Raw genomic sequence first — 25,381 nt, 5'->3', positions numbered from 1 at the left:
GCAAAACAGCAGAAAGGCTGAATAAGGGTATACTTCTTAACACGCGTGTTTTAAAATACCTCTTTGATACAACCATTCCTTAGACTCCATATATACAGTGAAGGGAAGGGTATGGTGGAACTTCTTACATGGTCGAGATAAACATGATTACGTAACATGCCTTGTGTGTGGCAGCACAATCTGCTATTTGCATAAATGGGATCGTTTACCACCATTACAGTTGAGTGGTTAATATGTTATTCAAATACATGTATAATTATTATTGTTTGATATTAAAGAAGAGAATATTGAAAGTATACTTGTTTTGGGTATATGAAAGTTACATTCACTGTTAATACAAGTTTATTTTCTCCTGGGACATTGGGGAAACTACAAAGTATTATCTTCGTGTGGTTGGAGTATATTCAAATTCTTGTAGGTTCAGTAATTCAAACCCAAATAGGTGAGAGTTTTGTGGTGGTGAAGTGTTTTTATTTTCAATTTACAGCTACATGCATGTATAAATATAATGAAAGTACTTTAATTTCTTACCTGTGGCATGTTTCCAGAGTCCGGCATGGTTTGCTGACAGAATTAATTCTTAACCAATTTCATCACAGTGCACGTGCAAAGATGACGGTTTTGTTGCCGACTTCAAATGAAATTTTGGCTCAATTCTTTTCTTCATCAGTATGACTTCTCTGACAATGTCTCTCTTCCATTTAAACTGAGGAAAATTTTCTTTTGAAATCATGCTTTTTAAAAATATACAAGTAAGACAACACAGCAAGAGATTAGACATCGCTCTCACAGACACTCAGCTTTTAATATTAAAATCTATTCCTTGCATCCGGGACACAGTGCTTTGATCTATAAACTCCAGCCGTGCATGTACAGCGCATGCTACAAGCATGCTTTGGACTCATGATAAATAAACAGTGGCTACATGTATATATGTATGTGTATTCTAAAATAAATTAACCCTTACCCTCAAGGCACGTGGCAGTTTTTCCCGTATCAGCAAATAAAGACTCACTAGTGTTGCACAAACATTTTGTTTTAAACTCATTAGCTACTTAAGCTAATTAAAGAGCTAACGAGCTCCAGGTCTTGGAGTATAAATAAAGTATATGTACCATGCATGTGTACAGTACATCATTTGAATAAAGCCACTGATCAGCCTATAAGAGAATTGATACCAGCTATGAAGAAGGTGGTCATTTTGAGAGAAATTACTTTAGAATGCAAGAATGAAACATTTCAAAAACATATTGATCAACTTTCTAATATTTTAGGTTCATGTCTAACCCAAAAGCACACAACAGCTCTAATAGTGCATACATGTACATGCAGCTTGATGTGAAACAAGTCAAGATATTATGCAGCAAAAAAAAAAAAAAGAAAAGAAAATTTAAAGAAAATGATTAAAAACTTGCAGGGGTGGTCAACCATGTCTTACAATGTTATGCACATATAGGAAGGGTTCACATAGCTCACAATGCAGGCATATTTTGGCAAGCATGCGCATTTTGATCAAGCAAGCGCCATCTTGGATTCAAATTTGGAAGAGGCTTGGGGAGAGATGAAATGGCGTTCTGGATAGTGGGAGTTAGGCTGAAGGAGGGACCCCCTCCCTGCCCACTTCTTTTAAGCCAACATGGCGGCGAATCTACTCAATCGTGAGCTAATTCATGAACACATAGAAAACGCCTGCACTGTAGGATAGGGGTCACAATTTTATGACCTCACGATCAAAGAGCAGATCATAACAAGAACATTTTCCTGGCAAAAATTCATAGAGATCTGTCAAATATTTCAGGGTTATGAATTTGTGCATGAATTGGCCATGGCACTCTTAGGGAGTTAAGTGGCTTCTGTATTATGAGTTAATAACGTACAATGATTATTTCAGTCCAAATTCAGGAAACAAAGAGGAAAGGATGAAACTGCGGAAACTTACTTCTTGGCAGGACGGTCAATGATGTGGTGGGCAGTAAGTTGATTGTTTTTGGCATTGATGAACTGTCATCTGTATTCATACTCTATTGTACTAGCTGTATAATTATTATACATGTATAGTGTATTAATTTTATGACCTTCATGCTTTGACTTGTAGGTTGGACCCAGTCTTTTTGCCAGTAACATTGGCAGTGAGCACTTTGTTGGGTTGGCTGGGTCTGGGGCTGCTACTGGCATTGGTGTAGTATCCTACGAGTGGCAGGTGAGCGGGAATAAATGAATTTTATGATTATAAATCTATTAAATATTTGGGGACATAAGCAGTAAGATTGCAACATTTGCCAGACAATGTGTTCATTCAAGGCAATATTCAGCATCAGAGTGTAGATGACAATTAGCACTCGCCCTCATTTACGGCAACTTTTAAATAATCCTTTCAGACAAGTACTCAGCAAATTGTAGGTGTCTAGCTTGTTGTCATGCAGCCAAACCTCTTGTATGCAGAAAACATGGAACCAGAAAAAGCCTCCACTTGGGAGGGGTGTCCACTGGGGGGCGTGTTTAAAACAGGAAATGGCAAAATGATGAAATGTCACTACAGTTAGCATATAGTAAGTAGTGGTCCGGTTAGCCTGAATAGAGCTTAGGTTCACCTGTAGGTGAGCCCAGATATCACTGACTTGAAGTTGGTTGGCTCTGAATAATTGTATGGGTTATAATTAACCATATCCCACATATGTTAAGTGACATACCAGCAGGCATTAAACGGCAGTAAGTAAGTATGTAAGCTCATCTACAACTGTAAGTAGTAATCTTGCTGTTCATTGTTTGCAGGCCTGCTGGGTTCTGCTCCTTCTTGGATGGGTATTTCTGCCAATTTACTTGAGATCAAGGGTAAGTTAACTTCTAATTTAGAAATTCAAGGAATTTTTAATTTGTTGACTTTTCCTTTTCTAAACGAGATAATTTGATGTTTGTTTTATACTGGCCCGCAGGTGTTTACGATGCCTGAATTTTTGCAAAAAAGGTTCCAGAGCCAGTGGATCAGAACATACTTGACTGTTGTGGCTTTGTTTTCTTATGTGTTCACAAAGTTTTCGGTAGGCTTACATTTATTATGTAATGTAAAGTTCATTAATTCATTTATAAATTACAGTAATGTCAGACAAATATAAATTTCTGTTTTCCTAAAAATTTTCACCCGACGTTTTGAGTGAGCTGTGTTACCCAGTGCCATGCAAATATGGAGTTACTATAGATTCTGAAATTTGTAATTCACCTCCAAGTTTGTTGTTTGTTACAAGTGTTGATTTCGGCGTGATTACTTCGGGGACATTCAGTGATCCCATCATATGTATCTTCTTAATACTCAATGTGGCTAACACATTGTTTTGAAGACAGTCTCTATAAAATTGCAATTCTAGGTAAATCATGTTGATATTAAATTAAATTGAATCGTGGTACATTTTCTCACCAGAGTGTTAAATGAATTGTACAAATATAGGTTGACATCTATGCTGGCAGTTTGTTTCTTTATGAAGCTGTTGGTTGGAACATTTACGTCTCTGCTGCCTGTGTCCTGGCCATCACAGCGGTCTACACCATCTTAGGTAAGCTTAAAATACAGCTTCCATATTAAACCATTATCAAGTTGCCAACCTCTTAGTAGTAAATAGTTTAGGATCACTGACAGTCTTTGAACTACTGATTTGCATTTGAGGAGGTAATTAAGTTGGTACATGTACAAACTTGTTTTGTGATGTGTGGAGAATTTTTGCTAAGTTTTCTTTGCAACAGACAATTACATGTAAGACCTCTTCAAGGTATTCATGCAAAGTCACAAGGCTAACTTTTGTAAACATAAAAGCTCAGTTCCAATTACTTTACATATAAAATTATAATTTTAAAATGCAAAAATGCTTTATATAAATTATAGTATGCTGTATCACATCCTTTTCACTTCGTTGGAAGTTCATGTATTAAGCTCTTGCAAAGTTCTGTTAAACAAGCAAATTGTACTGAAGGGGTTAAGACAGTACAATAGACCAATTTTCATATATTAAAATTCAGCCTAACACAATAGACCTCAGCACGAGGCTCTGAAGAATAAACCCCACAAACTCTGTAGTTATTCCCCAGAGCCTCATACTGAGGGCTATTGTTTCAGACTGAATTTTAATACATCGAAATTGGTCTATTGATCATCATCATTATCAATTAATTATTAATTATTATTCTCATTTTTTCAGGTGGTTTGACTGCAGTTATCTTCACTGATGTCTTGCAATGTGTAATCATGATCCTTGGGGCAATCACACTGGCAATTCTAAGTATGTGGAATGGTATAGACGTTGTATATCACAAAATAAGAAAACAAAACCCCAAACAAACTGGTCTCTTGTTTCTTGCTCGTTAAATTCAAGAGCTATGCATACCTATATGTTTTCAGGTTTTATAGAAGTGGGCGGATACAATGGTCTGTGGGAGAAATACGGCCAATCCATGGGCAAGCCATATGTTCCTGTAAATGCAACCATGGACAATGGAACAGACCTGAGTTCGTGCTTCGCGTTGACTCCTTACTGGGATCACATGTTCCGACCGATCAATGATCCTGACTATCCCTGGTTGGGATTGTGGACTACCTTGCCGATTATGGGTATTTGGTATTGGTGCACAGATCAGGTATGTCTATTGTGTAATTTTAGCATGTACATAATATTTTATTCGAAGGTAGCATTTAGTGACAGGAAAAGTGGCCTTGTATCCTATACCTGAATCAGGAGCGTTGTATTATTAACCTAAATGTAGGAGGGTTTTGAGTTTTGACGTCTGCCAATCATATCAGAAGATACAGTATCTGAGGATATTTGGGGATATTTCACAGATTTCCAAACTAAGGCATTTTGAATATTTTCTGGTCCCTGATTCCCAGGAAGTGTTTCGTCAAATGTAATGTGGTCACCAGACTTTTCCCTTAGAAGTCGCACAATTTGGGAGAAGTTTACACGCTCTCATTTAATTAACCATGCGGCCATGGGCCGAGCGCGGTTCATGGTTTACCCGTGGTATTTTTTTTTCGATTTGTAGGCGACCAGACCCAAGTTTCCACTCGGCCACATTTTGAGTCACGCAACCTATGATGTTTATGCGCCAAAAGCTGTTGAAACGTTAATAAATCTCATCTCCGATACTGACTTTCGCGGGAAAAAAATTAAAAACCCAGCGCTCGTCAAAAATTATATTTTTTGACCAGAAATTTAGCTCGGAACATATACATATTTATATTCCTTTGAATCGTCCATGAAATGACCTTTTCCGGATATTTTTTCTTTTGGGGTCAACAAAAACCTGCAATTACAAAATCACGCCGAACCCACACATTGCAAAAAAATCTCTTCAAAACCCTGACTTCGAAGTGATATATCACTTTAGCGTTAATAGCTACCACACATCGGCAGACGGTTAATCTATTCCTTAACAATCCAGCTTTATCGTGTCAAAATTTCAGTGAAATCGAACAAAACCAGAATTAGAATTTTTTGTGACCTCACTCCCCAGACTTGACCTAACAAAGGAAGCCACGGTCGTCCATAGCAACCGAAAAACACGAACATAACAAAGCCCACGTTTTGGCCAAAAAACTCCAGAATTATCGCCTGAGAGCTTAAACTTGAATGGGAACATCTTTTTCGAACTTTTTTCAACTGATTTAGGCAAAAGACTGGCCTCGGCGGGCTACAAAAAAGACCAAGAGAAAAAGCAGAACAAGACAGCAGAACAAGCCGATAATATTTCATCGCGTGGCTTTCGACACGAAAACGAAAATACAGCTTACATGTACTTCTGGATAAATTCAGCCTTAGAAGCCAGCAACTGGTCCCAAATTACTTTGTGTATCCTTGCAAATGCCCTGATTTCCATCTCTGAAAGATTTTGCCCCAATTTTGATCAAATAAACATTTCGCTGACAGCGACCGCCATTACGGTGGCTTGCATACTAAATTAGCTAACTTAACAAAATTCTTCCGAGGGGGGGATACGACAAATTTGGTGAGAATCAAAAGTAACGCCAATTTTCTGTCACGTTTTCAATCTGTGGTCGCTGCAGTGACCAAAATCGATACATCGGTCGGGTAGAGTGTTTTTTTATATGACTTGTTTGACTACTTTGCTAGCCCTTTACTCGTGGAAAACACCAATTAAATTTAATCATGAATTTTAAGAAAGAAAGCTGTTGTTAATAGTGTTGTTATTGTGTCGTTCATATCGTTCATGCCCATACATATCCCGAAGAAAGTTCTAGATTAAGACCATTACGTCATCGGAGATTTGTCAATGGCTACCACTGATGGTGCAATAATACAGTTTGTGTTGATCAAGTGATGTGATGTCTACAGTAAGAAAAGAATCATCAATGACTGCTTTGGAATGTGCACTGCGTTCTGACAGTAGTGCTAAGCGAACAGTTAAATTTTAAAAGCACGGTTATAAGATCTAACAGATCTTCTTGTTTATTTATTTCGTTTATATATCGGCGTTGCTATCTTCCATTAGTCCATTAGCTATTTAAATACATATTTTTCAGAAGTGTTTAAGACGAGGCTGTAGTAGTTCAAATCTTTTAGCTATGCAAGGGATTTGAGTTCGTTTGCATGAGTAGGCGTGAGATTCAACCTGATGGCATGAGACTTCATCCGAGGTGTGAGAGTTGGCAGGTGTGTATGCAACCCTCCAGGGAGTGCCGCAGCTACATTGTACATGTGGTTGTATTTACATAGCATTAAACTCATCAGCATATGCTGTGGAAACTAGACAGCATTACATGCCATCTCCAATCTGAACTGTATTACAATATAAATATTTTTTGTTAAATTACAGGTGATTGTGCAGCGTACCCTTGGAGCAAAGAACAACATCCACGCTAAAGCAGGTTCAATCTTTGCTGGATTTTTGAAGATCCTGCCAATTTTTATCATGGTGATGCCAGGAATGATCAGCCGAGTTCTGTATCCTAACTCCATTGCCTGTGCTGACCCCATCAGCTGTAAACATTACTGTGATAATGAATGGGGCTGTTTCAACAATGCTTATCCTAAGTGAGTTTACAACCTTGAAGAATTTAAGAATTCATACTATGCCTTAGTTGTAATGGCATACTAGTGAGATTTGAAAGTCAGAGCTACATTTTGAAGCATAATCAGCATGCATTATCATGTATTGTAAAAAAATACATTGTAGTGTTCAATGCTGGGATGGTCACATGCTACAGTTTCATCTATAGACCACGTCAGAACCACGTCACCTTGTACAGCATAATAAACAGTACCACATGAAAGTACTGCTCAATTAAGCTTTCATTTGAATGGACACACACTAGGGTTTCATCCACAGACTTAAAAGTTAGAACGACCTTGTACAGCATAATAAACAGTACCACATGAAAGTACTGCTCAATAGAACTGAAGCATTCACAGCTTAAGTACTGATGATCATCTTTCTTGCTTCTTAGACTGGTTCTAAACGTTCTACCAGTTGGAATGGTTGGTCTAATGATGGCTGTCATGATGGCTGCTCTGATGTCGTCACTCTCCTCGGCATTTAACAGTAGTGCGACCATCTTTACTGTTGATGTTTGGCTGCGCTTCAGACCTATGGTACTACATGTATACTTTGTAATATAGACTGATATTGTATGTAACACATACAGTAGTTATAAAGTATGTACCTTGCAATAAACTACATGCACATTTTGTATCTTTACCCTTTCTGTAGGTTTTTGCTCCAGAAAATGTCCTTCCCCCCTCCCTCACGAAAGGTTTTCTGGTGGTAAATACCCACTACTCCTAAAATTCTAGTGTAGTTGGAGTATTCATACCTTCATTTACAAAAACATTGGTCTTTAAGAACCCACCAACCAATCCCTCAGAATTTCCAGTGACCCTCTGGGAGTTATGATGTCATTAGTACAGTATCTTTTTGGCACACATTGCAGACTTATCTACCTCTCTACACGAATTGCAGACCTACATTGTAATGCAGTGGATTCTTAGAGATTGAACACTCCAGCTTGAGACTGTCCATGTGACAGGGCATAAAAGGGACATACAATGTACATGTATTCAGCAGGGATATGTCACAGTGACATGTAGTTAACGAAGAAATCACCACATGGACAAGCAGAAGAAACTGCAAAATAGTACTAAAAATTGTATTGACTGTACATTACTTCGTTCTCCTTGCTTTAGGCCAACGAGAGAGAAAGAGTCATTGTTGGCCGTGTGGTGGTACTTATCCTCGTTGGTGTCAGTTTGTGCTGGTTGCCAATCATCCAAGGTAATTCTAGTTTGATAAGTATCAAATTTCTCCTCACAGTCTCAAGACAGTCACGTGGTCATGTTATCATGCAGGAAGACAAGTTTGTGAGAACTTGAGAAGTGATCACCATAAAAAAAATTGAGCACTACAACTCAGTGGAAACACAAAAATACTTTGTATTGTATAATCAGTGATCCTCACTAATAATTTAATGTGTAATTAAATTATTGTTATGAATGATAATTATTATCACACAAATAGTAAATCAATGCACTCTTTTATTTCCAGGCTCTGCTGGTCAACAGCTCTTTGTGTACATCCAGACCATTCAGTCGTACCTTGCCCCGCCCATCACCATGGTGTTTGGCCTGGGCATCCTGTGGACTGGTCTGACCCCTGCTGGTGCTCTTTCGGGTCTGGTGATCGGCTTCTTCTTGGGAATGGCTAAGTTTATTGCTGGAAATGTATGGCCTACTCCTAAATGTGGCACTGTAGATGATCGTCCTGGATTTGCCAAAATGCACTTCATGTTTTATGGTGAGAAATTGTAACTGTTAAAGGTGCACTGTGCTCCGATGTATAAGGAATACACGCATCATGTCAATCACGTTTGAACAAGGCATTATACATCTGATGCAGTTGTAAACTAGAGCTCTTCATAACTCATTCCAAACCAGGGAGAGCAAGAACAAAAAAAAATACTTGTTCTACCATGAAGTAGTTTAAGTACAAGAAATAACAATTGTTTGTAAAGAACTTAATGGTCACACAGTTAGCGTAGGGTTTCGCTCATAGAGTTTCTAACAGTTTATAGAACAACCTTCCGCGACATAGTAAACAGTACCACATCAAAGCACTGCTCAATAGCTGGTCACACACTAGGTTTTCATCCAAAAACCCAAAAGTTAGAACCACCTTGTACGGCATAATAAACAGTACCACATGAAAGTACTGCTAAATAGCTTTCATTTGAATGGTCACACACTAGGGTGTCATCCTCATACTTAAAACTTAGAACCACCTTGTACGGCATAATAAACAGTACCACATGAAAGTACTGCTCAATAGCTTTCGTTTGAATGGTCACGTACTAGGGTTTCATCCACAGACATAAAGGTAGAATCATATCGTGTACACCTGTAACTCAGCGTTTGACTGTAGGGTGGAGGGAGTTAAATACAGAAACGTCTCTTCCTTTCTCTCCTCAGCAATCATCATTTTTGGAGTGAGTGGCTCTATTATGGTTGTGGTAAGCTTGTTCACAAGGAAAATTCCACGAGACGAGCTTGGTGGACTGACTTGGCCCACTATCAATGAATGTCCTATTGCACATGGAGCGATTGGCGAGGATGATGACCCTGAAAAGGTCGAGAATGGAACAATGGCTCACACAGAGGGCATTGAGCTTTTGGAGAAGAATGGTAAGGCTGCATCTGATTAAACCTCTTAGGGGCCCTCCAAGTTACCAATTGCCCTTACAGAGTCGCTATTTATGCAGATACCTTTTCGTCACGCATTCTAAGATTGCGTGACTACCCCAAAGAGGTTCTGCTTAGAACGCTACTGTTATATTCTGATTATAAGCCTGAGCTTCTACAATTTCTTAAAGGGATTTTGGTTAGGCTTGTAAATTGGTGGGGGAAGAGAGTGGGAGGTGGGGGAATGGCATACATCCGGCACATTTTTGAATGTTCCAAGCGGTGAGACACCGTTGTATTTGCAGGCTAATTTATTATTTTAACGCCTGTTAATTGATGCTTGTTTTGTGTTTCATACGTCAGTTATTTTCAGCTAAAATCCTCGGCTATATTCAGCTAAAATCTTTCAAAAGCAAAAAGTCATCACCAATTGATGAGCTTCGGAAAGGTGCTAATAAGGGGAAGTGGAAGTGTACGCTCTTAAATAGCTGGAAAGTAAAACGCGTAAGCCCCGTTAGAGTCCCCGCGGAGCATGCACGCCCTGAAAGGCCGCCGACTAGCATTGGCTCGAGTCAAACTTTGCCTTCATTACATTTAGCCACATTCTGACAACAAAATTACTTTAAATCTCTAGGTAAATTAAGTCCAACAACGCGCTTGGAGACATCGTTCGATGCGTCAGGACCTACAAAATGCGATGACAGGCATGTCATACCGGAAGACCAAGCTGTGAGTGTTCTTCCTACAACAACACACGACAAAGTCAAACTGACTGTAGTACAGTTTGAACGAGAAGATCCTGGACTCAAGTGGTTCTTAAGGAGCATGAGTATAATGTTACTCGTCTGTTTGCTCTTCTTGTGGATTTACTATCGTTAGGTTTACTGAGGGGCAAGAACTGTATATAGATCAGTGATTGTTACATGCAGTACTAGATAGGTAAAGTGAAATGGCTGAAAATATAAGCTTAGAGCTTTTTTCAATTGAGTGTCGTAAAGCAAAAACCAAAGTAATCTCTCTAGCCAGTCACAAAGGACTTAGACGGTCCAATGAACCTATCAGAACTGGAAGTAATTACACGTAGTTGACGCAAAGCGCGGGAAAACGTGTGCGAGCGAGTTGAGATTAGTTGTGGATTTACTTCTGATTGGATGAAAAAGTGGCGCGAGTTTTTTAAGCCAATCGTGTAGCATAGTTAGGTCTAGTAATGCAATTACCCAATTACTTAAATTCGACACTCAAGTGAAATCCGCTCAATTACCATGAGTAGCAGGATAGGACGTGATTGGAGGGGAAAAAAATGAAATACAAGGTAATCTCCTTTACACATTTATTAACATTTATACACCATGTAGCTCGTAACACCTCCATCTCGCTCATAATAGCAAAACAGAAGTCCAGCGGTTTGTAGTCACGTAATGGAATGTATATTATTCCTTGTAATTAACTGTAAAGTTGAGTTCGTCTGAAATAGGCAGGACAGTAGCAATTGAATTACAATACTGTAGAAAAAATTTTTGGATAGTTTGAGTACAGAGGGTAGTCTCAGAGAATGTCATTTTCAAATTCATAAGGTTTTGTTTCGTGATATCTTTAGATTGTATTAGAATTTGGTAATGTTAGTTTTCGAAGAGCAAAGGAAAACGAGAGGGAAAAAAGCCAAGTGGAAACCAACAACTTAATTAAACTGAACCTGTCCCAGACCACAAGATCCGCGCTATCCTCGCTCCGTGATTTTCTTGCTCGAGACTGAGTTTATCGTCACTTTTTCTCCCTGTTTTCTGATGAGAAAGCAAGTTCTACAGTACTGAGAGATATGTGCTATTTCCACTAGTCTATAATGCTTTCATTCGATGAAGCTAAGTACACATTAGTTTTCTTTTGGTCGTGTTTTCTCCTTTTTTTCCTCAAAAGTTTCCATGCGGGAGAAGAGAAGAGGAAAGTTGTGGCAATGGATAAAATTATGTTTTTAAAAACCATGGTTTTTTTTTCCTTGATGTGCGGGTTTACTTTGCCACGTTTACCTTTCCAGGAAAGAGAACTTGGTTGAGATTTTGGGAAATTTGGGAACTTTGTTTTACTTTCTTTAATATTTTGGAGATTTGTCCACGTTAAACGTGGTTTAAGACGCTTGCTTGGCAAGGTTTTTTCAGTGGTCTTGTAACGTGTGTAACACAAGGTCAGCGTAAATTTTTTCGGACTTTATTCTACTGGTTTTCTTTTATGTAATCTCTGACTGGTTTTATATTGATAGCAGCCAGTAGAACGCAGTTTTCGTCTAATTGGATATTTTTAAACGAACACCCAAATGATAACAAACTAACTTTCTTAGCGTAACAGTAATGAATGTGGTCTATAGTGGTATGCTATTTATAACGGGCGTAGTGTGCAAAGGTAGACATTCGCCTTTGAAACAAGCTTAATCGCTTAACATGCCTTGTAAACGAACTGAGAAGAACTAAGCCTTATGCTTCCTTCCTTGAGTGCGTGATTCAGGGCCTTAACGCGGTAGTAGTCAGATGTGGTTTATTTAAGAGAAGACATGTCAACAGAAAACATTTTGAAGGGCAAAAAATTTGAATTCCAGCAAGGAACAATTGAGTAACTTAACTTCTACAGAATAAGTTTTGATTTGGTGCTATGCAACGTAGGTCAAACGTAAGTTTCATAATGTTTTCTCTGGCTGAAAGTCGCAATAGACCTTTGCATTCCTCCAGTTGATTCAACTGGCGAGCTAATTTTAATCCATGCTAATCCATGCTAATCCTAAAACATTTTAATCATCGTACGTGGTTTGAATACCTAAATACCCTCCCAGCATCTTTATACCTTACAAAACTACTCTTTTGGGACTTCTCTCGGTCTGTTTAAAATAATTTCATATCTTTGGTGAATCATTTCTTCGTATGCCCATCTACAAGATGTAGTTGTAGTATTTTTAGAACCTTAGTTAGAAGGTATGTAGGTTAGTACGAATAGAGCGTTTTCGCAGCGGGCATGCGAGTGTTTCTTAGCAAGAGGAATTGTTTGCATAAGAAAAAAACGCATTTCCAAAACAGGAGAATTCCCACTGTTTTTGAACACCAGCATGACTACCATGTCATCGTATGAACTTCGTTTATTTGGTACGCGTAGGTTAGCTGTCCAGTATAAACAAGTATTCTCGGTATTTGTTAGAAGATCTTATTGATCTTGCATTTATTTAACGGTGTGTGATCAATATTGTTAATTTTGGTGGACGGTTAGTTATAGTGAAGATTGCCATAACGTTTGACAAGGTATTCGGAATTTTTTCGAATTTTTTTACTTGCAATTTTTAGGCAGCTTTCGATGGGTTTTGTTTCAAATGGTTGATCGAAATGCAAAAACGTCTTCCAAAGGCAAAGTTGTCAAGCTTCTCCTCGTTCTGACAATTGACAGCTGTGTCCACCAGTTCTTGCAACTTAACTTAGCCAGTTTGAACGGAAGCCATGGAAGTGTCAGAAAGTTGCTAAAACGTCAAAAATTGATCAAAAGCTTTGTCAAGTAAACGTGACACGGTAATCTTCAATATAAAGATTTTTGGACAATCACGTCCGCTTATTTACTCTCTAGGACCCAGTTTTATTTGTTTTAAAAACTTATTTTAACATATCTGGTCGGCGTGAATAGAGCCGGGGCGGTTTCACAGCGGCCATATTAGTAACGCTACAACATGAAATTTTTGCATGAGAAAGTGAATCATTTTCGTAAGGGAGAGAAATTTCATTTTTAGTAAAGTCAATATGGCCGCCATGAAGCCATGTGAAGTAGATTATTTTATTGGTTATAGATTATCGAACGGGTGTAAACGGGACTACTCCATATATCTATTGGAAGACCTTAATTAAGTGTCATGTAATTAGGGAGTGACAAATAATGTAGTTTTTACGTGTACGAGTAATTAAAGTTGAATACAACAAGAGTGCTCCCTGTGCTTTGATTTGTGTATCAAAGATTCTATGTAGATCTTGTGACCCACTGTTCTGACAGTTTGCATATTGTGGCGACACCACCCAAAGGTTTGACGAACATATATTAGACAAGCACCAGAGAGAATAAAATAAATCTGTGTAGACTGCGAGCAGTCTCTTTTTCTGGAAAATCCGCGGGGAAGAACACAAAACAAGTAAGCGGCGTGTAAGGCGGATTGTGAGCGTGCGCTACCAGCGGCTCGCGGCATCGCCGCTCGCACGTCACGCTCACACGCTTACTTGTTTTGCGTCCTTTAAGTCTGTACAGAATAAGGATAGTCCAGGTAAACCTGGGAACGTTAAAAACGGAACGACCAAGCTTGAAAAGCTGATACCCTAACATCTCTGAAGTGCGCTAAATTTGCCTGATAATTCCGAGTTACATGTACTGCAAATCTAGTCTTAAACTAACTCCGCGCGAAGGTCTAATTAAGCTAGCTGTATAAAAGGTTTCATATTAGAAAGCGACTGGTTGTATTTAAGTGTCCCTTAAAGGAACTCAGTCACGGTATTTACCCTTCAGTTGAAGGAAATGTGTAACGCAGTAATTTACTGAGATGGCAAAACACCGAAGAGATAATAATAAACCATAAAGGAACAAGGATGGCAAAGATTGACACGGTTACAAACGACGAACTTGAAAAATTTAGGCTAAATTTTTCAAGATGCACAAACCGTGACGTAGCTCCTTTAAGTTCTTGTCTTCTACGCGAATCTTGTCCACAGTCCAATCAGAGATATGATCAACACTACAGTCATTATTCGTAAAAGCCATTTCAACCAGGGCTCTTCGACCGGGAACTGAACTACAGGTAAGAATATCCTCTCTGTTTTTTCCTCGGGGTGAAACACTGCCATAGAAGCAGACGGTGTATCAGGCAGGTTGGATTCAGTCTGGCCTGCATAAGAAAAAAAGTGAAAATAGAAATCATCGCCTGGGAAATGACCTAGGACTATGTCTTTCTCGTCCCCAGAGCCTCCGGTTCTTTTGGTCACGTGGTCGGCGACATTTTGAGACGAGCAGCACTGGGGACGAGAATGTGACCTTGTCAGCCCCCTACGCAGGCGTTCTTTGGGCTCGTCACGCAATCATCCTCACCGTGACGACGCTAAAGAACGTCTGCGTTGGAGGATAATTATGGTGTAACTTGTCCTAGTTGTCTCTAGTCCAGTTCTGGCCCTCTGTCTGTCACGCAACGCTGCGCCTCCGGGGAAAGTAGCGTTGCGTGACAAAAGGCCAGAATTGAATTAGGTTGTTTCTTGCTGCTTAATTACTTTCTTGTAAATAAGATAAGAATATCTTTTATAAGAATATGGAGGTTCAAATTTGCGAAATTTTTAAGGATATTTTAAGAATTATAACCTGAGGCTGAGATTTTGAAAAGAATATACAGTGTTACAATTGTGTTTGTTGAAAATTTGTAAATAAAGTACAATTATCTGTTTTTAGCTATACCGTATAAAATTTTTGTTTCCTCCAAACGGTAATACTGGCCAAAAAGCAACAAACTCAGCACTAGCCCTATGTTCGACGCTAACAACATTTCTGCAAGAAGTTATGTGTGTCGTATCAGGCTTTAATGCCTGCATAGTTAGTAGAGCAGACTAACTATGATGCCTGCAAGCTGGCTCCAAAATTACTTCAACACCATCCAGACGCCAAACTCCAGTTATTAACTTATACCATAACATATTTTTGAGTTATTGCCTCTGTGTCAAAGGGAGTCTTGTGCGCGACCACTTATTCGAAAACTGCACGACCGATTTCGCCTGCATGTTCATTTATGTAAATCAAACTCATTTTCATGCGGAAAGTTTTGCGTCAGGATTCGTTTCGAAACAGAAGCACAAAGCAATGGAAATGGCATTTTTTTTTCTTACTTTTCCATTTGGTGTACCTATTTTTGGAAGTACCCCAGGAATTAAATAAAATCGTTGCTTCTCAATTGTCCCTCATGGAAGTCCATAAGTAATGGTTATGGACTTCTGGTAAAGGGAATATTCGTTCAATATTCCGTTCTTACCCTTTATCTGTATTTCCCTGTTTTCGGTTTTCTCATCGTTTTCTTTCTCGACGTTCTCGCCAATGGCTCCATGTGAGATAGGAGGGTCATTAATGGTGGGCCAAGTCAAGCTACCGAGCTCGTCTCGTGGAATTTCTTTGGTAAAGAAGCTAACCACTACCATTGTCAGTACACTGATGATGAACAGAATATTGGCTGAAATATAAAGAAAAATAGTGTTAATACAGTTTTATTTGTTGGCATTATACGGGCTCGATGCCGGCTCGGTGTCATATTTGAGTTGAGTTTGTTGTTGGTTCTCGCCTCAGCTCCGAGTGTTTTGCGCCGGCTTCTCCGGTTTTCCTCCCTCCACAAAACCAACATCCGCTCCAAATTCCAGTTCGACCAGGATTGAGAACCCGCATGAAAACCGGCTAAGGCTGATGATTTCTTAACAGCAAATTTTCTGCAATGGGTTAGCTTTACGATTTTTCAATTCAGGTTTAAGGATTTTCGAAGATTACTTACAATAATACATAAAATGAAGCTTGGCAAACCCTTGCCGTGTGTCCTCCTCGCCGCAATGTGGCCTTGTGTACACATTCTCCACAATGAACTTGATAATTCCCATACTAAACCCGACCAAGAGTCCAGCTACCGCTCCATATTCGGTGAGTCCAGTCCACAGGATTCTCAAGAGGAACATCGACGAGATCGACGGTGCCAGGTACGACTGGATATTCTGGAGATACACAAACAGCTGGCTTCCAGCAAAACCTGCAAAACAGGTTTTAAGCAGGTCACATTTACGATCTCCAGTTACGGTGATTGATAGTGGTTTACAGCACTTGAGTTTCAATAGATCAAAATTACCACGGCTGCAACAGTTGATGCTTAAAAAATACTATCAAACGTATGCCTTGTAAATGAAAGGGAAGCTATAGTCATATTTTTGACACACCAGGTTACCATACCAACAGTTTAACCTGTCAAAAATACCTTTAATTAGTAGCTTATACTCCAAAATGGGCTCGACTTACATTTTTATCATTGAATAAGGATCAGCCAGTTTAGTCAAGATACAACATTTCGTTAGGATTAGAGATTGGGATCCACCTTAATTTAAATGTTTGGAATTTCAGGATAGTTAAGACTTGAAACTGTTTCATAAATGAATGATGTTGAAATTAATCCCAAACAAGTTGGCGAGATGGTTTAACGACATGGTTTAACGATGAGGACTCACCTTTAACGACAGGTAGCCACAACAAACTGATACCAACAAGAATAGCCACGACTACTCGACCAACTATAATTCGTTCTCTATCCCGGGCCTGTTTTGGAGAGAACAGAATGCAGAAAATGAGAAAAAAACAAATCTGGTCGACTGGAGATTCGATACTGAGGCTATGTTCACACTTGGTGCCCCGAGCCCGCTGCCCGCGTACGATTCTCGCTGGCAATAATGTGAACACACCTTTTTTCCAAGTACTCACACAAGAATTCGGGCACAGTGTCCGTGTCTGAATAAAAGGTCTTCACCTTGTGCTGGGCACTAAATGTTACTTGGGTACTTGGAGTACCAGCATCTGAACGCAACACTTTTTTTGTGCCGGTGTTCAGACACCAATGTACGGACACCAAGTGGGAACGCAGCCTCGAGCTGATTAAAGTTACTCCAGGATTCAAATTTGGCCAAGGTGGTCTTGTTGATATCCGTGGATTTAATGATCTTGATTAAAGGGAAAACTGATTATTTACTTTATTTGATATCTCTCATTCCAACAACAATAATACCTTCTCCCGAATCGAGGCCAGTATCCGTGAAACAAAACTAATCTGTTATTACCTGGGTTGATGTTCACCAGTCAGACAAAACTGGTATATAAACCTTTTTCAAGGGGTTCACCAGTCAGTAAAGCTGGTATATATTTACCTGAGGTCTTAGTCGAAGCCATACATCAACAGTGAATATGGTGGCACTGCTGTTAAATGCTGAAGACAGAGATGACATGACCGCAGCCATCATAACTGCCATCATCAAGCCAACCACGCCAGTAGGCAGGATGTTCAACACCAGTCTGCGGCCAAATGTATAATAAAGCTTTAACGCGTGCTGTGAGTTTTGGCGAAGCCGTATTAAATGAGGCATTAGCATTAGACATCGGTGTAACTTATCGTAAATTGTATTTAGTTGACTTATTTCACTATTTATCCAACAACTGACACAATGAGATGTGAGCTACAAAATAAACGAGTAGCTGTAAAACGGGCTGAAATTTTCACTGAAAGTCGAGATATCTTCCAAAATTTAACTGATAGCCGACATTCCAGCATCCCCAAGGATCCAGGACCTCATGAATTCTTGACTAGCTAGCTGTGTTTATTTTGCTTTTGGCTATTTTGCTTCTTGTTTAGCATATTTCGATGGTCTAGCTGGGATACGATTGGTCATGATGAACCGCTAAGTTCTCTCGTTGGAAAATTATCAAAATAGCTTTGGACCCTTGAGATTTTTGAGCGCGATATTCATGCAACTGCAACTGGGTATTTTTAGCCCTCATCCCTTCAAGATTTGGACAGGCCATGCAAGGTTAGCTAAAATCGAAAATGAGGACTTACTTAGGATACGCATTGTTGGTGCAGCCCCATTTATTATCACAGGCAAGCTTACAACTCTCAGGGTCCGGACAGGCAATAGAGTTAGGGAAGAGAACTCGGCTGATCATGCCTGGCATCACCATAACAAACATGGGAAGGATTTTCAGAAATCCCGCAAATATTGTCCCAGCTCTGGCTTGAATGTGGTTCTTAGCTCCCAGGGCGCGCTGGACAAGAACCTAAAATTGAAATCAAATGATACTAGAAAAATAACCTTTCATATGAAACTTGTTAGCTACTGACACATAAGCTTTAAAAAAGCCCAAATTTTCAATTTCAGTCGAAACCCCGTATGTTGAATTTTCAAGAGAAACGAAAAATAGTTCGAGATGGCTGAGGTTCGAGACAATTAATAATAGAGTGGCTCAAGAAACATATCCAAGAGAAAATCCAATTTGGGGTCGAGATATAGAGGTATTCGGGATAACCGAAGTACGTTCAACTGTTCGTCTTAATCTTCCTAATGTTAACGAGTCATCCTTGTCCACGTTTGTCTTACAGTGATCTGTGCAGTTTTTCTACGCTTGTTCACCTCTTGCAGAAAGTTGCCCTCAATTTGATGGTAATTTTGTGCATCGATGAAATGTCTTGATAGTGACATAGCTCTCTTGAAATATAGCTCCTTTTGATAACAGCGACAATTTATATTTCCGCCTAAGGCAAGCCAGTTTACTATTCAAAAAAGTTGCAACTATTAACAATTCATGGCAATGAAGTAGATCAGAAATACACGATAAACAACCTTGAGATTTCCGTTTAAAATACTACTACTGTGACATCGATACACCTTATTCAATCACTGACTGACAATAAACTCGAACCCCCTTTATAAACAGAAGCATATGAACTTTTAGGGTTTCCGTTCTGTACGCTGCACCGCGAGCCCAAAACATTTACTTCCATTTCCATACTGATTCAAACTCATAGGGTGCGAGCATCGCAATTCAGTACTCAGTATACTCAGCAAATAAAATTAGATTTTTTTTCACATTTTACCTGGTCAGTGCAAAAGTACCACACAGATGTAATGAACAGAGACGTCCACAATCCCAACCAGGGGTAGTCTGGGTCGTCCAGTGGTCGCACCAGGTTACCCCAATAAGGAGTTAACTTGAAGCAGCTATCAGCAGTTTGGTTGCTGCTGTGATTCGAAGCTGTGGATGTCACGGTGCTTAAAGCAGCAGCTACTGTCGTGAAATTGCTGGCTACCGTTGTTGGTGCAACAGTAGTGGTTGTAATGGATTGACCGATAGCAGAACCATATTTCTCCCACAGACCATCCATTCCACCAACTTTCGAAAAGCCTTGGTGAATAGAAAGTTTATTTAAGGACCGCAACTGGAATGCTAACTAAAAACTGAAAGTTTTGGGTTCTTGTCCGTCCCATTTTTTTAGATTTCATTGTTTGTTAACTACCGTTCTGGAAAAAGTATGAAACACAATATTTGTTTACTCCGTCCTGAGGAACTAACCAATAGAAACTGTTGGTTACGTAATTCATGCATAGTATATGAACGCAAAACAACAGTTTGTGCACGGTCGTGGACCTTCCAACATAAGTCTTGGCATCTTTGTTTGCTCCTTTGATGTTTGCCGGGTTTCATAACCAGTCCCCTCTATTAACTATGGAAAAAGCAAAGACTCTGTCGCTTCTCAAAGATTTAAACGTACAGATAGAATGCCTTCTATAAAATGATGTGAGTTGTCAAGCTCATAAAAAGTACAAACAAATGAGAAAATTTGACCCACATACCGGAATCAAGTTTCTTCAGGAATGCCCAAATGTGAATTCCTTTATGGATGGATATGGGAAGAGAATGTCCACTTCTCAAAGTGCCCATGCCTGAGGCATGACGTCTGCCACTTAGAGAACGCAGACTATACTGAAAAGGCGCCTTTTTGTTATTTCGACGTTATTGAACTACCTACTCACTCATTATAGCGACAACAATGGCACCAATGATCATTATGGTACACTGCAGCACGTCGGTGAAGAATACAGCCGTTAAACCACCTGCAAGGGAAAAAGGAAAGAATTTTGATCAGCACGAGGCTTATCTGACCGTCTTATACTAATGCTTGGTGAAGTCAAGAGAAAATTAAGGTAAGTACCTTGAACACTTAACTTGATCTCCTCTTGGTGAAGTACAAAGTTCAGTGGACTTGGGTCTCTAAACTAAAGTACTATTATTCACAGTATCATCAACCATAACAGAGGCATTCGAACTGTAGTAGGAATTTTTGCTTTTAATTTATTTTGTGTCTTTTAGCCAGAGTAAACATACACGTCTTTTTAAGCCCTCGATTATTTATCCCTAACTCTCGGAAAAACGTCTGATCTTCGACCCGAAAAATGCCATTCTGCTAACTAAGCTCTAAAGAGACATCTGCGGTGCTTTGATTGGCTGCACTGATAGTCGGTTTTGAATTTTCGCGCGAAAGTAAAAACCAATCAGAGACTACGCCGATCTCCGCAGAGCTATATTATGGAATGTTCATGTCGCGTCGCCGAGCTCTTCCTCATATTGGGAATTCAAGTCGGAGTGGGCCCTTTGTAGGTAACGGTCACATGGTACAAAATCCCCCAAAATGGAGAGAAAGCCACGGACTGGGACATTCGAAGGAAACAAAAGTAAAGTTTGAATGGTCGAGGTCGCTTTGCTTTGAATGTCCCGTTTCGCAGCGTGCTCTCCATGCGACATGAGTGCATTCCATGTGATCATCGGCTGCAAAGGGCCCATTAAGGGTGCCGACGTGACAGAGGCTTCTGTTAACTACAAGCTGTATCCCTGTAGAGTTATAATTACCCAAGACAGTGTAGACAGCTGTGATGGCCAAAATACAAGCAGCAGAGAGATAAACATTCCAACCAACAGCTTCATACAGAAACACACTGCCGGCATAGATATCGACCTGTAATAGAGAAATGAAGAACATTTATCTACCTTTCGACGTCATAAAATGAAAGAACTGATAATAATCGATTATCCAGGTGATATATATTCCTGCTGTCGTTACTTTGCGTTTCCAAGGAAAGCCTTGGCTTACATATCTACTTTGCCTTATATTCGATTCCCCCGACAAAGTTGTTGTGACTGGCGTGTATTACACGCAAGAGCTCAAGACGAAATGGAGTCGTCAACTTCATTTTGTGTTCGGGTTCATACAAGTTGTTTAGATACTGCATTCGAATTTAGGTGGATATCACTTACAGAAATTTTGGTGAGGACATACGAGATAAGAGCCACTGCTGTCAAACATGTTCGAATCTTTGTGCTGTGGAATCTTTTCAGCAAGTATTCAGGCGTCGTGTACACCTAAAGGAATCAAAATAGTCAATTATTTATTTAGTTATGATAATGATACTGAAAAATACAAAATCTAATCATGTAACTGGCACTGTTAGCAGACGAACTCATAAGATTACTACAGTCGAATCTCTATTGAATGGCCACCTTCCCACAACGGCTGACGTCTCTATAGTGGCCACATATTTTCGTTCCAGGTGGGAGATTTACTCTTATTTTAACCTTTCAACAATGACCAGCCTCTCCAAAATGGTTAGCAAACTCTCTTCAGTGAAGGAAATCTGTAGAATCTTTTATACGCGCAGTACAATAATCTGTCATTGCCACTGTACAATGTCCTACAGAAACATTCGACAGCAAACTTACCCTGGATTTGAGGTAAATTGGCACAAAAACCCATCCAAGAAGGAGTAAGATAAAAGGTGCCTGCAAAGTATTGAAAGGTAATATATTAGTGGACTCTTTTTATCGACACTTAGTCGTGTATTCAAGTTTTGGCTCTTTGAAGCATTTCTTTTATAATTTATTGCTTATAAATGTGGTCTTTACATTTTGCTTCTCATCTAGAAGTCCCTTACGTTATATACCTCTACTACTCACTAGTTTTGTACCTCCGTGATTCGTGGTCTCTTCTCCGTGGTTTGGCTTTAAAATTAAATGTATACTTCCAATGGACTCTTAATTTTATACTTCTACCTCGTCTTTTTTATTTTCCACTATAATTGAATAATTGTCACTACTCATACAGAGCAACTTGTTTGATCTCCTCATGGACTGTATATTCTTGGCCCACGTTATTTATTGCTGTGACCAGTTGTCTATTTTAAATTATAATTCGTGAGGCGATATGATTATAACATTTTCCTCGAGGTAGCAATTGACACAAGTTGGTAGGCTCGGAATTGAAAAAAACTTGCGACAAAGGTTCTTTTTGGAGAGCTTCTTTATTCCCGTACCACCAGCCAGAAAAGTAACTTTCCGCTATAGTTATTTACCGGGCTAGTACTGCGACTTCATATCACTCCATGATAACAGAGACACTTGAATTAGCAATAATGCTTTTCTGTTCACGTAAGGCCCTATTGGATTTGTCTCACCTGCCACTCATAGGATCCTACACCAATCCCTGTAGCAGCTCCTGACCCAGCCAACCCAATAAAGTGCTCACTGCCGATGTTGCTCACAAACAAACTGGGTCCAACCTTCAAAAGGTAAGGCGAAACATACTGGCGCCTTAATTTGATGACTCGTTCAAATAGATTTATACAGTATAAGATCTGAGAACCTTTTGTAAGCTGCATGGCCATAATCATGACATCAGATCACTGAGATTGCTCAGCCTCTAATCGGCGATCAATTGCATTTCTTAGCTGATCGTAAACATGTAAAGGCGCTGCTTGGAGATGAAACATTTACAAAGGTCAAACTTACCGCCCACCACATCATAGATCTTCCAGCTAAGAAAAACGTTTCTGCAGTCTCGGCCTTTCCTTTCTGCTGTCTGAACTTGGTCTGGAAAAGATTTCATTCACAGACAAACAGTCACTTACACGATCGAACATTTATTATCCCGGTCCAATCATTCACTTGGGAGGCCAGACTAAACGCTGATATAACCTTGTAAAACGGGAATGTAGACACAGAAAATCTTTGCTAAAACTGGCGTCATCTACGCTGTGATTACGGGCTCCCATTTCAGATACTGTTCTTTCCTTTTTGCTGATTTTCTGATTATTATTATTATTATTATTATTATTATTATATTTATTGATTGATTTTTTTCATTTATGCGATCATCGAGAAAACACGATTTAGGCGAGTAAGCCATATCGTGTTCACAGTCCACCAAGGTGGCTATAGAGGGATGTTAGAGAGAGTCAGGATTCTCCGTTACTCAGTCAAAATTTGGTCATTTCTCAACTACCAGTTAAAACGTTTTGCCAAATTTTTCAGCTGTGAGAATTTAACAAATCTCAGTTAAAATTAAAGCTAGTCGCTTGTGCTTGACATTCTTCATAAAATCTCATGAATTCTGCCGAAATATTCGCTAGATTGTCTGCATTCGTCAAAAGGTCAAAAATTATCTTCGCAGCTCTTCACCAGGTAGGAAGGCAAGGGTCATCTTCGTCTACAAAACCGTAAAAACGACGGATCATGCTCAATTTTTCTGTCGTTCCGATTTGTCAACTATGGGTCACGTCTTTACACAAAAGCAACGAAACGCGTGCGTGGCATTTGCTGTTCACGTGTCGAGGATCAATGAAATCATCGGGAACTTTAAAATTAAAATTCAACCAATTTTTCGTGAAACATTTTGCTCATAAGCTACCCATCTAAAATCTATAATACCCACAAATTACTTCTCGGACGCTGAGATTGCGCTTTCTTTGTTTAAACTTTGAATAAAGTGAAAAGTGTCCATTTACATTGCCTCTAAGTTACAGCATCTCACACCAGAACTCAGATCTGCTAAGGAAGACTGGCGTAGCCGAGTGGTTCGGGCGCTGGGCATGAAATTCGCAGGTCGCGGGTTCAAGTCCCGCTCGAGACCTTAGTTCAACTCCTCGGTTACGTTTGTTAAAAGCCAACTTGTCTGCTTCCAGCCAGTTGAGATCATGTTAAGCCGTATTGTGTTCAATCATTTGAAATATTTGTTTCGTTCACTTTAGGTGCATGGCATACCTGTGAACTAGCTAGATGAAGTTAAGCGTGTTACTGCTATAAACATGATTTCATTCTAACAGTTCACGTTATTTCGATGCTTCTCTGAGTACCTCTGAGTTGTCAGTTAGAACTCTAAGCACTTCTCAGCTGACACGCCGTACAGACCCTCACTTTAATCTCAGTTATTATTGAAACAGGGTCGAGTGACAGTTTGCCAACTTAAACAAACATTCTATTTGTACTTGTGGAAAGGTCAGTTGCATGCAGTTGTACTTTAAAAACCAGCTAGGCTTTGATAAAGACGCCTGTATTGAAAGCCAGCGAAGGAGAACTGTTATTAATTTTTTAGTTCAAGTTCTAAAGCTCCTTCGCTTAACATTTCGAAATATCAGGCAAGGTATTGCTAAGCTGGTTTAAAGGACAGGAATTTCTATAAATCTGAAAAGTTGTAATCTTTGTGCTATTAACTTACAAAGCAGAAAAAGTTAAGTTCGAAAATTCATTAGATTAATTAGAACAGCGTCGTTGCTGAGAATAAATATCCAGTCAGCTAAAATCGTTTACTTAGTTGCAATTTTATCAGATAGCCACTGCAACGAAGCAGCAGACATGCATGAGACCGGCTAAGAATTCATTAAGACCTTGTTAAAATATCTCAGCATTGCTCAGGTCATGGATCGGACGTCTCTAGCAATCTCTAAACCTCAGGTGTAAAATATCGTCTAGAACCTCTAGAACAAATAAAGAGGCTCTGTTCTGGGGTACGGTAGCTGGTTGAACTTCCAATTAACAGTACAGTAACACTTACAAACACAAGGGGCTGTTGACTGTACATACCCAGAGGCCAACAAGAATGCAGGCAACGAAGTAGAAGGCTATTATAACCCAATCCACGGGTTGTAAAGGTTTTCTGTCTTCTTCGAACACCATGTTTGACTCTTGATCGCTTCAGCTTGCAATTAATGTTTGATATTTCCAAAAAATGGCGAGGCACCACTGAATAGGTGGAACAGTCTGCTTTAAACCCTTGAAAAATGTTTGACTTACACGTCTGACACAATAGAAAAAGATTGCGTGAC

At 39.5% G+C, this 25,381-nt stretch overlaps 2 protein-coding genes across 2 annotated transcripts in view; one reads left to right on the top strand and one right to left on the bottom strand.

Annotated features, from left to right (window-relative positions):
• The window catches only part of LOC110039715 (sodium/mannose cotransporter SLC5A10-like), a 16,941-nt gene extending 3,324 nt beyond the window's left edge, over window positions 1–13,617 (top strand). Inside the window, exons 2-14 of the mRNA XM_089280878.1 lie at window positions 1,892–1,972; window positions 2,096–2,200; window positions 2,773–2,832; window positions 2,934–3,038; window positions 3,443–3,548; window positions 4,188–4,268; window positions 4,388–4,623; window positions 6,820–7,037; window positions 7,451–7,595; window positions 8,187–8,274; window positions 8,545–8,793; window positions 9,465–9,677; window positions 10,309–13,617. Coding sequence (XP_089137004.1) covers window positions 1,892–1,972; window positions 2,096–2,200; window positions 2,773–2,832; window positions 2,934–3,038; window positions 3,443–3,548; window positions 4,188–4,268; window positions 4,388–4,623; window positions 6,820–7,037; window positions 7,451–7,595; window positions 8,187–8,274; window positions 8,545–8,793; window positions 9,465–9,677; window positions 10,309–10,553 — 1,932 coding nt within the window. The 3' untranslated portion in view covers window positions 10,554–13,617. The remainder of the gene's footprint in view (window positions 1–1,891; window positions 1,973–2,095; window positions 2,201–2,772; window positions 2,833–2,933; window positions 3,039–3,442; window positions 3,549–4,187; window positions 4,269–4,387; window positions 4,624–6,819; window positions 7,038–7,450; window positions 7,596–8,186; window positions 8,275–8,544; window positions 8,794–9,464; window positions 9,678–10,308) is intronic.
• Window positions 11,767–25,381, bottom strand: LOC110039717 (sodium/mannose cotransporter SLC5A10-like). Its single transcript, XM_020744860.2, has 14 exons — window positions 25,140–25,381; window positions 23,070–23,150; window positions 22,736–22,840; window positions 22,005–22,064; window positions 21,543–21,647; window positions 21,138–21,243; window positions 20,264–20,344; window positions 19,327–19,634; window positions 18,292–18,509; window positions 17,606–17,750; window positions 16,916–17,003; window positions 16,198–16,446; window positions 15,691–15,885; window positions 11,767–14,565 (listed from the first exon to the last, which is right to left on the bottom strand). The coding sequence occupies exons 1-14, from the start codon at window positions 25,230–25,232 to the stop codon at window positions 14,372–14,374; spliced, it is 2,028 nt and encodes a 675-aa protein (XP_020600519.2). The 5' UTR covers window positions 25,233–25,381; the 3' UTR covers window positions 11,767–14,371.

The sequence above is a fragment of the Orbicella faveolata genome, unplaced genomic scaffold (genome assembly GCF_042242905.1).
Source record: "Orbicella faveolata isolate gen_17 unplaced genomic scaffold, um_ofav_v1 contig_48, whole genome shotgun sequence".
NCBI lineage: Eukaryota > Metazoa > Cnidaria > Anthozoa > Scleractinia > Merulinidae > Orbicella > Orbicella faveolata.
The sequence above is the reverse complement of the archived record's forward strand: the minus strand, read 5'-3'. Positions and strand labels throughout refer to the sequence as shown.

Bases quoted from the DNA above. Each gene is read 5' to 3' on its own strand.
- LOC110039717 (XM_020744860.2), bottom strand. From the start codon at position 25,232: ATGGTGTTCGAAGAAGACAGAAAACCTTTACAACCCGTGGATTGGGTT. The intron at 17,751-18,291 runs GTAAGTCCTCAT...ATTTGGCCGCAG, and splicing joins ACCAACAATGCGTATCCTAA to ACTGGTGTTGAACATCCTGC. The intron at 15,886-16,197 runs GTAAGTAATCTT...TTTATATTTCAG, and splicing joins GCTTCATTTTATGTATTATT to CCAATATTCTGTTCATCATC.